This window comes from Meleagris gallopavo, chromosome 19, assembly GCF_905368555.1.
Source record: "Meleagris gallopavo chromosome 19, MGAL_WU_HG_1.1, whole genome shotgun sequence".
Classification (NCBI taxonomy): domain Eukaryota; kingdom Metazoa; phylum Chordata; class Aves; order Galliformes; family Phasianidae; genus Meleagris; species Meleagris gallopavo.
The window spans coordinates 1,260,273-1,276,772 of NC_139422.1; the positions used below are offsets into that span (position 1 = coordinate 1,260,273).

The 16,500-nt window shown below is 50.1% G+C and overlaps 1 protein-coding gene across 6 annotated transcripts in view; it reads right to left on the reverse strand.

Annotated features, from left to right (window-relative positions):
- Positions 1–16,500, reverse strand: part of RGS3 (regulator of G protein signaling 3) — an 87,602-nt gene that overhangs the window by 48,360 nt on the left and 22,742 nt on the right. For 3 of the 6 annotated variants that reach the window (XM_031556141.2, XM_085239337.1, XM_019621344.3), the window contains 11 exons: positions 16,015–16,109; positions 15,088–15,156; positions 14,394–14,454; positions 12,632–12,722; positions 11,980–12,047; positions 8,052–8,133; positions 7,206–7,311; positions 6,621–6,960; positions 6,136–6,175; positions 2,320–2,510; positions 819–902 (listed from right to left, as the gene is read on the reverse strand). In XM_031556141.2, the coding sequence (XP_031412001.2) occupies positions 819–902; positions 2,320–2,510; positions 6,136–6,175; positions 6,621–6,960; positions 7,206–7,311; positions 8,052–8,133; positions 11,980–12,047; positions 12,632–12,722; positions 14,394–14,454; positions 15,088–15,156; positions 16,015–16,109 (1,227 nt within the window). Of the gene's footprint in view, positions 1–818; positions 903–2,319; positions 2,511–6,135; positions 6,176–6,620; positions 6,961–7,205; positions 7,312–8,051; positions 8,134–10,319; positions 10,495–11,979; positions 12,048–12,631; positions 12,723–14,393; positions 14,455–15,087; positions 15,157–16,014; positions 16,110–16,500 lie in introns of those variants that run through there. The other 3 variants (XM_010720730.4, XM_010720728.4, XM_085239338.1) reach the window with 3 other exon arrangements.

Consider the following 16,500-nt stretch of genomic DNA (forward strand, 5'->3'; position numbering starts at 1 on the left):
CTGTGAAGATGACACGCTGTTCAGTCCAACTAAATACAAAACATGTGTTCTGTACAGTAGTGAGATTCACTGACAACGCCCCAGAAGGCACCGTCACAGTTCAGCACTGCTGAGCAATGCCCAAGTGAGCAGTTCTGGCTGCCCAGTGCACTGTGCCATTCACTGAGATACTTCCTCTGTCCCAAATCCCATAGTTTAGACCTCACTGCTGGATATAAGCAAAGCCAACAGAAATGCACACAACATTACAAACCCTGCTGGTTTGGCTGTTGAAAGCTGTCACGTACATGGGTTCAGCATGTCACCAAAGCTTAGTTGCTTCCCCAAATTTTTAATATCCCTCCTAACATAGAATCATAGAATCATTCGAGTTGAAAGAGACCTTTAAAAGTCCTCTAGATCAATTCCCTGCACTACAGAAAGGAAGTTGAAATAACACAGTGGAGAGGATTTTGGACAGGACCTTTAGGAGCTAAACTTCTAAAAAACCCTATAATGCATTCTATGGCTAGATCTCTACACTGGCACAAAATATTCCTAATTTCCCTTTTTCTGGATCTGCCAGAGGATCTGTCGTGAGCATTTTCTCCTTCACGAGCATGAAGAAAAAGTTGATTTCCAGCAAAATAAATAAATAAAAATAATATAAAGCACTGACATTTAGTTTATCCCAGCACAATTCTTTCCGACTACAAATTCTTTCCAACTATCATACTAATAAAAGTTCAGCAAAGTAGCGCATTCCCCTTCTCAATCTACCATATGAGTCTGCAGAAAAGCAAATTCAGAAAGCTCAGGCAGCACTGAAGTAGCCTTACCTGGATAGTCCTGCTTCTGCTCTCGTGAAGAAGCAGCTCCTCTGACAGAAGCAGAGTCCGGGCTGGGTTACAAAGATCTAAGGGCTACATTTGAAATGGAAAGAAAGAAAAAAAAGAAACAGTCAAACCTTCCACTGGAAGTGTGGTTTGCCAGAAAAACTTTCCGCCCACCAAACCCACTTTGTCTTCACTTTAAGCTGTAACTCATCCAGGGAGAAGTCACCCAACGCTGCACTCAGAAATACACAAGTCTGCAGTCCAGCTATGCAACAAAAAAGAAAACCTTACATTTAACATCTATGTCAGGCTCTTCTATAAAAAGACAATAATCAGCTGCTTGCTTCTTGGTACGTTAACTGCTCTGCACCACGCGGGTTATGGGTGCTGTGCAGCAGGAAGCACAACCACAACTGCAGCCCGTCAGGTTCCCACGTCCCTTGGACAGAATATTTGCTATGTGGTTCTGTGGATTACTTTCACAGCAAGTTTAAGCAAATGTAAGGTTTCTGTCCTTCCTCATGTCACATTCTGCCCTCCAGTCAGTACCTCCAGTGCTCCCCATTTCACAGCAGAGAATAACGAGAGCATGTTAGCTGTCGTAGCTGCTGCCCAGCCCTCTGACATCCAGCTGAGCAGCAGGGCCACCAGGCAGGTACAGAGCACAGGGCTGGGCAGTATGAGACTGCAAAGCAGGAGAACTAGCTCCTGAAGTGGCAGAAACAGTCCAGGTTCAGTCCAAGACAAATTTTGCAGAGGCGCGGAGCCCAGAGTGCTAATCGTGTTGCTGCTGATGAACAAATGGTGTACATGGCCATGGGCAACAAATATGCAGCTCCCTGGCCTTGGCCAAAGTAACAGACATCACAGGTTTGAGCCTACAGGAAATGGTCTGAGCTGCTAACAGGAGGGCTGACAGCTTCCCACAGCTTCAGAGATGCTGTATCCATCAGTAATGCAGTCAGATTACAGAGTCAGAAAAGACCTGCTGGGGTTCTGGCCCTATGAAGGACAAAAATGGAAGACACCAAATTAAGGTGTAATATTAAGAAAATCATTTGTGTAACTGGAGAGTGAGAATAACCTCTGTCAAGACACTCCTGCATCCTTGTCAAAAATTCTAGTGCAGGCCACTAAGTGGAATATAAAACCTTTGTCCACACACTAATTAACAGCATGAAGAACTCATACTGATCTGCAATTATAAAAAGCTGCTTGCCAAAGCCTGGAAACTGGGATATCTTCCCCTGATTCAAACAAGCACCCAAGAGCCAGACTGGAAAGCTGAAAAGGGAAAATCCAACAAAGCATTGCTTGGGCAGAACACAACTCCCCTAAAGAAAGCACCTGGAACTGAGTCCAGCCACCCCAGAGAAGAGAACTCAGGCTGACCTCACACACTGGGAAAGGCAGCCAGCTGGCATGGCAGCGTGGACCCAAGAGATGGCAGCAAGCTCTGTGCTGTGTGTCAGATCCACATCACATCGCCTGCAGCCACGCTTACCTGCACAAAGACGGGGAACACCAGCACTTTGGGAGCCAGTGTCACATATGTGCCATAGCTGGAGTGTGGGATGTGTGGCCTCACTATAGTGCAATTTTGGTAGTTTCCATAGCTCTTCATTGTCTGCACAGTCTTCATCAGTCTGGATTTTCTCCCAGACCCCGTGTGTGATTTCCCTTTGCATCCATTTCCTGGACCGAGAGAGGAAGGAGCAATACAGAGAGAATTAGGAGCACTCTGCGCACTGCCAGCTCAGCTCCTGCCATCACAGGCTGGAGGAGGGCACAAAGAGCCCGAGAGGAATAGCTGGAGCCTGGAGCTGCAGGAACATTCATCACTCTGCTATCAAGGTCTCTTGGGGACTCATGAAATAACAGCACTGACTTCATTTCTCCTAATGCAAAATGAGATGCCCCTTGATGCTTCTGCACAAGTAAGAACTATTTTCTTGCTGGGCCCAGGACTTCACCCAACAGCAGCAAGACAGACAGACAAAACCCCAAATTCACAGCCTCCCCCATTGCAGGCCAGCATGCCTTCCTGTGTTTGGGTGTGCACAGTGTTCTGCACAATTTGTGAGTACAGCACAGTACTTCAGAGAAAGACGTGGTGTGATTACATGCACCTCTCTTTGCAGTACTGAGTGTACAAAACAAGCAGCACAGAACCCCAAGCACCTTTATAGCTTTTTCTCAAGTCACACAAACACCAAGGAGGATCCCTCTCCCATCAGGAAACTGCTGCCCACACCACCAAACCATGGGCAAACCCTTTTCAGGTGGGGGAAAACCATCCATTACTAATTCAGGGTGAAAGTAAAACACTGGAAAACATTTTTATCCACAGAGCTCCTGCCTGTACTGAATTGAGAGCATGGGAGTTTGCAAAGTGCAGAAATGTAATATCATGGGGAGCAGCTGATGCTTTTAATCAACAGCTTTCAGACGGCATTTAGATTGGACAACAGAACAGAAGAAGTAAACAACACTCATGGGCATGGGATCTACCCTTGTCCTTCCAAACTGCCTCCGGGGAGCGATGGTTACTCAGCCACGGAGGGGGATTTACAAAGGATGACCTCACTAGGCATGAGGCTGGCATATCATCCTCCACAGTTCTCAGCATCACATTTTGGTGCTGGAGGAAGTCTGAGCAGCCTGACTGGCTTTTCACTCTGTCCCACTCCACTGCAAAGAGCTATTATCTCCCTTCAAAGGAGGGATTACACGGAAGCTGCGTGACACAGCCTCAGCTGGGCAAGCACAGTTTCCACTTCCCAGCAAGCCAATGGCAGCTCCCACAGCCACCCCGTGCCCACCAGACTGCACTGCTCAAAGCCAGCTGGCACGGGGTGGTATGTCACACTGGTCCCAGAATCTCTAACATAAATAACAGTTCCCTGATTAAAAGTATTTCAGATTATCCTTGATCCCTGCTGGCTGCTACTCGGGTGAGTCCTTCCTACCCCTATTGCTGGGTATTCATTGCCATTTGAGTTTCTAAGCTCTCTGCTCACAACCTTTGAATACATCCAGAAAGCTTCCACCAGTGTTTTGTCACCTAGCACACTTGGGTCACCTGTGTTGTCTTAAAGCTCAAAGGAAAAACTCCAATGGAAAGTGGATATCTCTCTCTAATCAAATATCCATGCTCCAATGAAACATTGCAGCATCTTCTTCCTCCCAAAGCTGATGAACCAAAGTTGCTGGGATCCAGCAGGCAGACCAGGAGAGAAGTGCAGCATCAGCCCAGGATTATCAGCCACAGCAATGTCTCAGGGCCATGCCAGAGGGATGTCCCAGCTCAGCTACCACGAGCATCCCTCCTCCAGCCTCACGTCCTTCTGTTCCTACACAGCAGCTTTCAGTGAGGTGCTTTCTGCCTTTGCACCACAACAAAAACCCATAACTTCCTGAGCAGAATGGGCCAAAACACTTCTGAACATGGAGCAGAGCAGATAGGGTCTGGTCCAAAGCAAACACACAAACCTACCCAACATTACATGTTCCATGAAGTATTAGGAAGCAGCATGTTTACTTTCAGATAAATGCCAGCAGACCCAGACCACACTCTGCCAGCAACTTAGCCCCACTGTTTGCTCTCACTGCCTGCATTTGGGGCTAGGGAGGAGGAGGTTCTCACGACCTAGAGTGTTGTTTCTACCTCTAAGAGCAATAATTCTGGTATTTTCTCTTTCCCCTTTCTCGTGGTTGTGCTGCCAGATAAAAATCAAAGCACGAGAAACAGTCCGACACAGGACAGATACAATCTGTCTGGGCCATGCAGAGTTTGATTTTCCTCTTATCCCTAAATCACCTTCTTTCATTTGAGGCATTCATCACCTGCGTAAGTCCCATCTTCTGCCTGCTGGCACAGAAGCATCAGCTCTTATCGTTACTGTCTGCCTCTGTACTGCTCAGGTTAACCACTGCATTCCTCTCTCTGATGACTTATCTTTAAATAAACTGAAAATAATCATTAAAAATTACACAGGGAAGAAACTCGAGTCTTTAAAATTATTATCCTTCTGTAAGAACAAGTCCCCGCAGCTCAGCTCAGCAGGGAAGAGCTGCAGTCACCCCAGCACATAACAGTCCCTGCAGCTCAAGTGCAGAAAATTCATCCATCTGCAGAGCTGGGGCCATCCAGCCACCGAGGCCCCAACCCCACAGAGTTCCCTCACATCCCCACCGTGGCTTTGCCAGCCCCACATTTCACCATCTCTGAGCACTGCCCAACCTTTACAGAAGGTTTTCTACCTGTAAATTGCACTGATGGCTGTTCCTGCACCAGGGAGGGACAGTTGAGTGAGAGACTACTCCTTCCTGAGAAACCATGGAGAGGAACTCAGCTCTGCCAGGACACACAGCTAACCCCCAGGGCATCCTAACAGATCAGAGCACAGGCACTGCCTCCCACAGCTCCCAAATCAAGGAGCAGGCCAGAGGTGTTTCCGCCTGGAGCTGAGCATGCTGAAAATTGCCATTTCGTTAACAAAGTCAACAACACACAGTGAACAGCCTGGCACTAAATCCAGGCTCCAGGGTTGCTTCTGCCCCTGGTTTCTCATGCTGAGTGGCAGTCATTTGTTGATACCTGTCTCAGCAAGACCTCATGTTAACCTCTACTCCCTGTCCTGCAGCCAGGATTCATGCAGCTACCCCCAACCCTGCTCCTCCTGCAAGTCCACATGTACGTAGTTTTCCAAGGAGACCCAGTAGATTCATTGCAGAAAGTGTTAATGCTTCGAAGATTTTCAAGGAAAGCTGGTCCAGAGACCATCAAAAACCCAAGAAATTAACATTTCCCAAACCTTGCACTTTGATCTGCACTGCTCTTTGCATAAATTCAGCTCATGGCCACTCTCACTTACTATTAATAAAATGAACTGCAAAGCAGGGGGAAACAATGCTAGCACCCCCAGCTGTTGCATCCTGCCTGAGAAAGGAAACACATCACAGACAAACCCACAAATATGTGGGGATCTGCCACATCGTGAATATTTAGCACTTTCACACTTCATGCTTTTCTCATCCCCAGTGGAAAGTTCCTGTCACCAGCCATCCTGTGAGCTCCCAGAGACCTCGCCACGAAGCAATGACACCAGTAGCTGTGCTCTCCTCTGGGCACGGTAGCAGGGTTCTTGCTTTTACGTTTGATCCAGAAAGGAGGAAGGTGACAATGCCAAGAGCCACTGTCCTCAGAATGTGATGGACTTGGCAGTAGAGCTAGGAGCAAGGATTGCTGGTGCTGGATAGACTGGGTCTGGCTCTGCCAGGTGCTCTGACCAATGTTCTCATCATATCAGCAACTTACCCTCAGTAGCACTGTTCTCCTGGTACACAGGCCTCAGCAGCTGCAAGACAGAATCCAAAAAGGAACAGCCACCTGAGGCAGACTTCAAGGCAGACTTCACAAAAACAAACAGTAAATTTCAGCATGCCAAACTCAAAGCAGAGGTGAAAATCATCTTTGCTCTATTACTATCAGAACATGAGAGAAGTGGTTTGTGCTGCGACCTGCACAGTGGAAACACTTTCCAATCTCCCATCCTGTGCATGAGCCCTGGGAGGAGGCAGCAGCTCACTCACCATGGCTCTGCAGCCTTAGTAGCAAATGCTTTAGAAATAGAAAGAAAGGTCACCCAGGGACACAGCTCCAGCTCAGAAACACAGCATGTGCCCTGGCAAACATTTAGAGATAGTGTCCGAGAAGTCTGAAGCTTGGGTCAAGTCAGAAAGCAGCAAGCACAGCCATCATCTCATGCAGTAACATGAGTGTGGGGATGGAGGCAGCCCTACCTGGCTCCCTGGGTTCAGAGGTGCAAGGATGATGTAGTTCTGGTCAGCAGCAGAGGGCACATGGGACAGAGGGGGCATGGTGTTCTGGCCCCGCTTGCCGATCTCCGTGTACCTCTCCCAGCTGTTCAGCATTAACCCATCACTCCCATCATACAGGACATGGCAGCTCCGTCGCTGCTCAGGCCGCAGGGGCACAGTGCTGTTTTTCTCCCGCTTGTTTGGAGGGGACTGCAGGTCGTAGGCAGACTTGCAGGACGAGCGGCGGATCATGCCATCAGGTCCAGACTTGACCTGTGGGACAAGCCTCCAGACCAGCAGGATGATCTCTGTGGGACAGTTCCTGCAAGAGATGGGGAATTCAGAGCCAGAGCGGCAGGCTCTGAGGCATTCAGACAGCCAGCAGCCCTTCCTTCCCAGTCCCTGCATCCTTTCTTTCTCCCCCTCCAAAGACTCCTTTCCCAGCTTCCCTCATCCCCCAAGCCCTTCCGCTTTCTGCAGCCACCCAAAGTTCCCGCTGTCGTGCCCTGGGCTCCGTCAGGCTGTTCCCCCCATATCACCGCACTGATGCTTTGGGTGAACGCTCACCGGATTTCATGTGCCAGCTCCACACACTTCCAGTGCTCCACAGGCCGCTCGTTCAGCTGCAGCACTGTGTCAAGCTGCTGCAGACCAGCCTTTTCTGCAGGGCCACCTAGGGAGAGAAGGGATGGGTGACTGTCAGTCATCTGCTGGACACAGAGCTGAGAATACCAGTGCTGAGGGGACACCCATATAGCACAGCTTCACAGCTTGTACCACTCGCTCAACCAAGACTCAACTGTTTCTCCTAACAGAACTAAGGTTCTTCTTTACTTTAAGGACAGTATATTTTTGAGTCTTGAATGTATCACAGAGGAACTGATTGAAATCTGTTAAGTCCAATTTCACAGTGTCTGAGTGCAATGCTTTCCTTGTCAGTTTGCTGTGTTAAATATACACTGCATAAATAATACTAGGAATTAGGTATAAATTAATGCATCATTCATGTTGGAACTTCAGGATGTGAACAGGTGGATTCCTGCTTCCAGTCTGTGGTCCAAACACACTGCTTCTCCCAGAGAGGACATTGCCAGTAGCTCAACATGGAAAGCCAGAGAGATTTCTTGGTGTGCAGTGGGATAGCAGAGATGCTGAATCCATCCCAGAGGCTCATACTAGGAGGATCCACTCAAGCAATTAAGGCCCTCTGCAATTCTGCTCCCTCCCGTGCCAGTCTGGCTCCACTATGTACTCTCCATAGGTCTCCCAGCCAGCCAGATAGTTCTCACATTGGAGAGAGAACAAAATCTCTGCATATCATTGCAACACCAAAAAAATAACACAGCAGCCTTTGTCTTCTTAAGATGCAAAGGAGAGTTCATCAAGAGGGATAAAATTGAGCTGATCTCTTACCAGAGTCCACTGCCTGCACACGGACTGGGGAGTCACAGCAGATCGTGAAGCCAAATCCATCACTTCCTCTAGGGATTGTGATCTGAAAAGAGACAGCAGGGTCACCCTTTACAATAGGAAAGCACCCATGTACATGGTCAGTGAGCATCCCTTGTTTCACCCACATGCTACCCCACAGAAATGCGGGTACACAGCATTTCTAAAAGCAGCTGCAGAACCCAAAGGAACTGTCCCAATAAACACTGTCACTCTGTGAGCCCTACTGACAATGGCTCTCTCCTGTTCTGCAGCCAAGAGGATGAAAAAGGCAGTGAAAAACTACGTGAAGTCAAGCCCAAGACCAGCAGAGATGAATGGCGCAAGGTGAGCACGTGTAAGTCCTCCTTCATGACTCCTGCAAGCATAAGGAAAAGTCTGTCAAGACACTAGAAAGGAAAACCTGGCAACTTGGCTCTGATGTTTACTTCTAGTACAGCTTCTCCAAGTAAGCCACTTAAACATTTCCTCCCCAGTGGGGCAATACACAAATAGCAGCACTCCTCTGCTCCAGGGGAAGCCGTGAGAAGCAGCACACTCAGCCTGCCAGGCACCAGCTGGGGCGGGCTCTGTGCATCACCCTGGTAGCTGAGGTATGTTTCTCTTGATGAGCTTGAATAGGATGGATGCTGTGTTGATTTAGGCTCATTTCTCCTCCTGATTCTAGAAACAATTAGATTATTAATAAAATTGTATTTTTTTTTATGTTGTCTTCCAGCAGCAGCTCAGCACGACAGTTCCTGCAAGTACCTGATTATTCTCAAGACATTTGTCAGAATTCCTGTTTTACTGACAGAGAAAATAAAAAAAATCTGACATGTGTGACCTGAGCTATTTTGAGAACAAATAGAGAGGAGAATCCAACTGAAGCAGCCAAGAACTGCTTCCACACTCCTTTACAGCATGAGGGCAAACCCAGTGAGCTTTCCTTTCTTTGCTCTCTGTCCCTGTTTGATTGCTCTGCAAAAAAAAAAAAAAAAAAAAAAGTTTCAAAAGAAAAAGTGTCTTTCCCTGGCAGGATCGAGTACATAGGTCCAGTCCTACCACACTGGATGTACTTTTATCTCTGGAGGTTACTGTATTCTCAAATAGGGAACATGACTGCTTGTGGCTCTGCACCTTCAAACCAGCCTCACACTCTAAAAACAACACCTGGGGACCTGAGCTCTGCAGGACATCACTAGCCCTGACAGCCCAGCATCTCCCCCCGCAGTCACTCCCCAGTCCAGAACTTTCCCCACACCAAGAGGGCTCTCCCACTGCTTCTACTCCAGCTCATGGCTCTTGTCTACCATCTTCCCACTGCCGATGCTTGCCTTCCTCAGATCCCACCACTGTGGGATTAGCAGTGAGCTCAGCATCCATTATTGCCACTCAGCACAGAACTAACAAATACAAGCATCTGATGTAAGCTGGAAGATGAGTGATGATGGTACAAGGCTCCAGCCCACAGCAGGCACAGGCTCACTGTGCTCATAGCTGTGTTGGAAGGTGCAGCAGAAATTGCCAAAATAGAGAATTGAGGAGATATAGGACAAGTCATTGTTGCCTCTGATTTGCACAGCAGAGGACCATGCCTGCATGAGACAGTCACTACAGCTCTGACACGCAGCAGGCATTTTTAATCAAGCTAGTTCTCCCTGCAAACTCCATTGCCTATACAGTATGAACACAGCAGCACAAAAAAATGCTGACCACGAGCTGGGAGCCCCAGTGCAAACCCCAGTGGAAAAACTATTCTAAAGTACAAGAGACCAAGATCCACACCAGCAAAACTCCCCACCAGAGCTGTACACTGAGAGCATCTGAGAGCCTGCGCCGGCTCGTGCACAACACTGCAAGCTGCCTCGGTCAGCTTTGGTTGTGGCCAGCTTCAAGTAACGCTTCATTCTCATACACATTTCTGTTAAAACAACTTTAGAAGAGATTGCAGCCACCTGGCAGAGAGCTGACCCTGCAGTTATGTGCAGCAAACAGAAACATCCTTCAGCTGAGCGCTTCTACAGCCAGCTGCTGAGCTGCACCCTAAGTTACGCAGCAAGATCTCTCCTTCCTCCATCCCTACTTACTGCAGCAAGAGGTCAGACACCCACCTGCAGGCACTATTCTATTTCTATTTCTAATACCACCATTTACCAACGACAGCACATCAGCAGCGCACTCACAGCCTGACAAGGGGGAGAAAGCCCACGGACACTCAGACACACGGAGCCCCACAGTGGGGGCACAGACCTGCCGGTATCTCCGCTCCGAGCACACCTTGCAGAGTCCGTTGAAGCGGTTCATGGCTGCAGCCCCCAACCTCGCCGTCAGCCCATGAAAACGCAGCGTCCCAAAGCAGCCGTGCTCCCGATCTCCTCGTCTTGCACCAGTGAGAAACAAACCCCAGTCAAACTGGCATGACCGCCCATGGGAACCCAGCTCCAGAGAAGAATGGCAGGAAGCCACCTTTCACCTTCCCGGCCCCTGTCTGCGCTGTATGCCGCTTTACGATAAGCCAGAGGGCTTCCTGAAAACCCCAAGTGACAAGGAAGAGAGAGAGTTTTATATTAAAATTCCTGTCAACTCTTTAGTATTCCCTGGTCCCTGCTCTGTTGATGTGGCTTTTGTTCCCGTGGCATTCTTCAGCCGCACGGAGCACTTTGTTATTGCGACGTTCTCACAAACACTTGGAGGATGTCTGAGCAGCATTTCACAGGCACCGACCGCGCGAGCCCGACTTCATTAAAGGGATGGCTTGCACTGCTTACACTTGGAGGGGACAACAGAGAGTGGCTTTCTTTTTAATTAAAAAAAAAAAAAAGTTTGTTTTTGGAAGTGCAGACCCAAAGGAAAAAAAAAAAAAAAACAACACGTCCTCATGCTTTGTGCTCATGGAGCGGGACCAGAGGTCAGCTGAATCGTACCCGTGGTGTAATCTCAAAATTAAAGACAAACTCTCAGCCCAGCCAGCAGCAGGGCACGTGGCAGCACTGAGCAGCTCTGCACTCTGCAGCAAGGCTTCTTAGAGAAAGCTCCTAACACGGAGATGGAAAGGAGAAGCTCGAGGAAGCACGGGGCCTCTCCGCAGGGCAAGGGATGGCCACGGAGGAAGGAGAGGGGCTCCGCTGCTCCGCCTGAGCCAGCGCTGCAAGGCCATTGGAGCTGCTCCTCCGGGCACAATGGCACTGCTAGGTCTGCACGGGGAGATCCACCTCCTCCCAGCCACCATCTTTCCAGTCAGCAGCACCACTGGGGAGGAAGGGAGGAGAGGGGCGCTGGCTTTGTTTGTCCTGCTCAGTCCTACGCTTTAAAACAAATAACTGAAAATGCAGCTGAGGGAAGCAGCAAAGCGGAATTCAGCACAGATAAATCACAGGGACGGCCGAGCCCTATTTCCGATGCAGGCCATGTGTTTGCTTTCCCATTTCCCATCTTTGCCTCTCCTATAAATCACTGAGGCTCCACCAAGAGCCTTTCCCTTCCCAGAGCAAACGGCCCCAGAAGGAGGAGGGGAGCAGACGTAGCCGTGCACGGCGACGTAAAGCTGGCCAGGGACGGATGCTGCACTGCAGGCAGGCAGCCAACTCCAGCCCATTGCTCCTTGTTCCCATCACTCCCACTCAACGGCAGGTATTTGGTCTCTATGGTACCATCCTGGACAAACAGGAGGTCCCTATTCAGCAACAGGGAGCAAGTGTGGGATTACTACACCCATTGCCTCCTTGGGTTGGGAACATTAATTGCTTGTAAAGCCATAGTATCAATAGGGAAACTGACACAGCTCCCATCTCAGCATCATCCTCACTAACACGCTGTCCCTCCTGCTCATCTAAACCCCTGCACGCAGGCTGTGATGCTTCCAGCCCCTAGCCCGTGCACTGCTGGCAGGACAGAGCCCAGCTGTACCCACCTTCAGTTGCCTCATGCTCGCAATGTCCTGGCCCTCACATGCTGCACTTTGACCTCCCAGTACCGGTTCTTGAGGAAGAAAAAAAAAAAAAAAAAAAAAGGCACATCAATCCAACAGCTCACAGTTCTTGACAGCCACTTTCCCTCCCCACCACATCCACACACCATAAATAAGATCACTACGTGTTAGGGGACATCACCTCTTGACTGGGGCTGCCCCACATGATGGCAGCTGTGAGGGGGGCTGCACATCTAAGCTCCCTCACCCTGCCATCCTCAGCACATACTCCTCCACACACCCCAGCATTGTGGCAAACAGACAAAGGCAGGAGAAAAAGCACATCATAGCCCCTGGGTATCAGAGCCCAGCCACAGCATCAGCCCAAAGGAGAGGCAGCTGCAAAGCTGGGGGCCTACAGAGATCTCAAAGCAAAGCATGAGCAATGAGCAAAGGGGAGAGTTCAGTGCCAATGTAGACTGCCAAACTGCCCAGGATGCCCAGCACACTGATCCTACTGACGATTACAGCTAACGTGAGGACACAAACTCCATGGGGCTGGTGGCTGCTCCACACCACAGCAGGGATAGACATGAGTTTAGCACCCCTCCCACACCATGCCAACCTTCCCAGGCTGCTCTGGAGAGTGACGCACCTCTGTTCTTCTTCAGCCGCCGCACAGCCACCTTCAAGTGCTTGGTCCTGCCCAGATCCTCCCCAAGGAGGTAGTACCAGCCACTGATCTCCTGTGTAGGGAGAAAGAAGCTCTCAGTGTTGGGGCAGGTACTCCACCCCATTTAACTCAGTCTGGTCACCCAAAGCTCCAGGGGTCCTGCTGCAGGAGCTGCCCTGGCCAAAGCACAGAGGCTGTCCTGGAGCACTTCTTGTAAGAGAAGTAAGCTAAGAGAACCAGGTAAAACTACCCACACCATGCTCACAAAGCAGGGTGAGCACACCAACCTCCAGCAGTGCTGGGCAGCCCACATCAGAGCTCCCTCTGCCCCATCCCACCCACGTGGGACAGCTCATCCAGGAGCCACCATCTTCAATTACTCTCTGGGCAATCAGGAGAAGCCAGAAAACAAAACATCCCAACCCAATCCCAGGAATCAGCTAAGAACTGCAGGAACCATCAAGACCAGAGAAGATGGGGTCCATTAAAGAAAAAATTAAAAAAAAATTATGCTTTAAATCCACAATGAGGAAACTGCAGAGCATGGGGTATCCAGCAGCTCCACTAGGCCCAGAAGACTGGGCTAGCCCTTCCCAAATACAAATGGGATCCCAGAAGGACCATGAATTCCCCATATCCATCCCCATCTTTCCATCCCTGTGAGAGTAATGTGCCTTTGGGCTGCATGCAGGGATGATCCCTGCAGTGAGAATTTGTGAAGCTCATGGCCAAAGTCTGACATCTTGGAGGGGTTAAGTATGACCAGAGCAGAGGGCAGCTCCTGAGGGCAGCTACAGTTCAGAGTTGCTCTAATCACCCTCACTGCTATTAAAATAAAAAAGCACTGCATATCATTTGTCCATGCTACCTCTTACCCTCACTACATGTAATTCAAACAAACAGCTCCTTTTAACCTCTTGCTAGGCAGCAAATGTCCAGATCTCAGGTGATTTGTGAACACTCCTTAAAGCTCTTCCAGCCTGTCTGATGTGCCTGCACCTGGTCTGGGCTGTCCAGGGACAAAATCCCTAACTGCCAACAGCTAGGATGGAAGCTTTCAATGTTTCAGTGGATCAGCAGAGGTCATTCACAGCATCAGCTTTGCAGACTCCTTTAGAAAAGCAAAGCCAGCTAATGTGAAAGCTGTATTACCCAGCAGCAGCCAGGCCGGGGCAGCAGCAGGGACAGATCTGCAGTAGCAGGGACACAGCCTGGCATGGAAGCACCCTTGCAGCACCGCTGCTATCAAGATCACCCTCAGATGTGGACACCCCTACATTTGCCCACCCCACACTCACCTCAGCTGTAGAGCCTTGTTTGCTTAGAGCAGGAAGAGAGGCAGAATCCTCTTCCAAGGAGTGTGTTCCCACCATCCATTGGTTACTACCCAGAGGCCATTGGACAGATGTGACAAATGGCAGCAGGCTGGGTAAGGCTGGTCCCATTTCCCAGCCCTACACAGCACTCACAGAAGCCACATCTCTGCACCCCCTGGTGCTGCTGAGTGTGTCCTCACTGAAAGGAGCAGCAATCCCCTGATCCTCCTCTGCTCCCCACCCCTGGCTCTAGCAGTGGCACCACAATGCCAGCTCACAGTGGCTCTGTACTGGCAGGTCCCTGGACACCTTCAAAGTCCCTCTGCCCATTGGTGCTAAGAGCCAGCTGCTCCCTGCTCCTGCCCTGAGGGTGCACTACTTCCACCTGCTCAACCCAATCCTGCACGCAGTGCTCCAGATGGAGGTACCTTGTCCAGGGTCAGGAGGGACTTCACACCAAAGCTCATGCACCCAATCAGTTTGCTCTGCCTGCAAAAAAGTCAGAGACTATCAGTGCACACTACTTGAAACCTCCCCCAAGGACCATTTCCCCATATGCACCCCTTTGCAGGGACCATGCAGATACCCCTGCCCACAATGGGAGCTGGGCCATGTCCAGAACAGGCTCCTCTCTCCACGTCTGGAGTATATGTGATGTAACCACACAGACTGACTGCAACAGGAGCAGGATGCAACATCCTGGTCACCTTCCCGAGGCTGACAGGACCGTGGCCAAGGAACCAGCAGCCACTTGCCTGAGCAGGTGGCACAATCTGTGAGGTGCTAGAGCCCAAGCTGCTGTGCTTTCCTCATCTCCACATCACCCCAGCAGGTAGGGGAGATCCCTGGCCCCAAGCTCCAGGCCAACAGTGTAGATGGGAATGTTAAATGCTGGCTGTGGTGACTGCCACCAAGCAGCAGCATCACAGACAGGATGGCAAGGGCTGGGCTTCCTCTCCAGCAGTCTGCACATCGAGCAGCCTGAATTCCCCATGTGCAGCAGACCTGTTGTCAGGTCCTGCTCTAGAGGAGCTCACATGGGGTTGCCAGAGCAGAGGGCAGGTGAACTGCAGTGACAGCCCTGTCCTAAAAAGATCAAAATGCAGTGTGGAAGCCCCATACCTGCAATCTCTTTCTCGGTTCCAGACTGTGACCAGAAGACGTTTCTGCTCATCCTCCTCCTGTACCAGGCTGCAAGAAGCAGAAGGGCAGCCCATGAGCATGCTCTGCCCAGCAGACCTCAGCATAGGCTGCCTGTATGGCCATGGGACCCACACCCTCCTTGAAGCCAGGTATTCTCCACTCCCTACACAGGCCCTGCAGCATCACCCCAGCTGACGTTCCTCCAACAAGGCACTGCTGCACTGATGTACTCATTCCTGACAAACCACAGCACAGGGATGCGACCTCCCCTAGGCAGGTGCTGGCAACACTGCTCCAGTGCTTTAAGGAGGTACCATGCAAAAGGACACATCCAACATCAATAGACAAAAATGAGGAACAAGGAATTGTGCATGCTATGGAACAAACATTGTGACCCACACTAAATGTTGCATGAGGATGGAAGTCTGTCAGACATGTTTGCTAGCAATGAGGAGCTGTACTGAAACATTCCATGCCACAGAGCTCCCTTCCCATGCAGAGACATGCTGGAGCTATAAGAAATCCTTTTACCTTTCTCCTCCTCCATACCAGTGCCAATACTACTGCGGGCGCAAGGAAATTGAGTGTGTTTGCTCAATTCCTGCCCAGCAAGAGCATCCAACTATGCGGGAACACCACTGCCACATTGTGTGCTGACAGCTTTATGAGCTCTGCCCAAAAGTTCAAGACATTTCAGCTATAAAAAAACAGCAGAATAATGCCTGTCACTTCTCATCTCAGCAGCAGAGCAGCTCATGCGTGATGCATGTTTATTACAGATCATAATGTAAAAGCAAACGCATCATCTTGGCTTCCAGAGAGTGCTCCAGGACAGTAACCAGTTTCCCCACTGCTCTGCGGGAGCTGGGGGATAAGCCAGAGCCATCCCTGCTCCATTGTACTCACAAGACAAAGTGCTCGTGGAAGACTGGGTTTTTGCTGTCTGGCACAGTTCTTGTTTTCTGTCTGCGCTTCCAGTCGGCATCTGGCACAATTGACATCTGCATGGGGAAGCAAGCAGCTCATCAACCATCTCAAAATAACACTCAGCACCAGTTCAGGAGAACAGCACAGCCACTGTTACAGGTGGCTGAGCCTCAAAGATCTGGCTGAGCCCATGCTCACAGGTAGCTTAGATCACTTTGCCTTACATATGTCAAACAATTGCATTACAAAACTCCTTAGAGGGTGATGGAAGGAAAATAGTAGAATATCAGGGACTGGTGCACACAAATGGTGCTAGTCAGTCTCTGGCTTGCAGCCCACTCACAGAGGAGATGCTTGCTGCACTGCACACACCACAGGACAGCCCATGGCACTACTCCCTTGGTTGCCCAGTGGGGTGCTCTCACCCCTGAATAGCTCTCAGAGCCCCTCTCAGGGGCTCTCCTT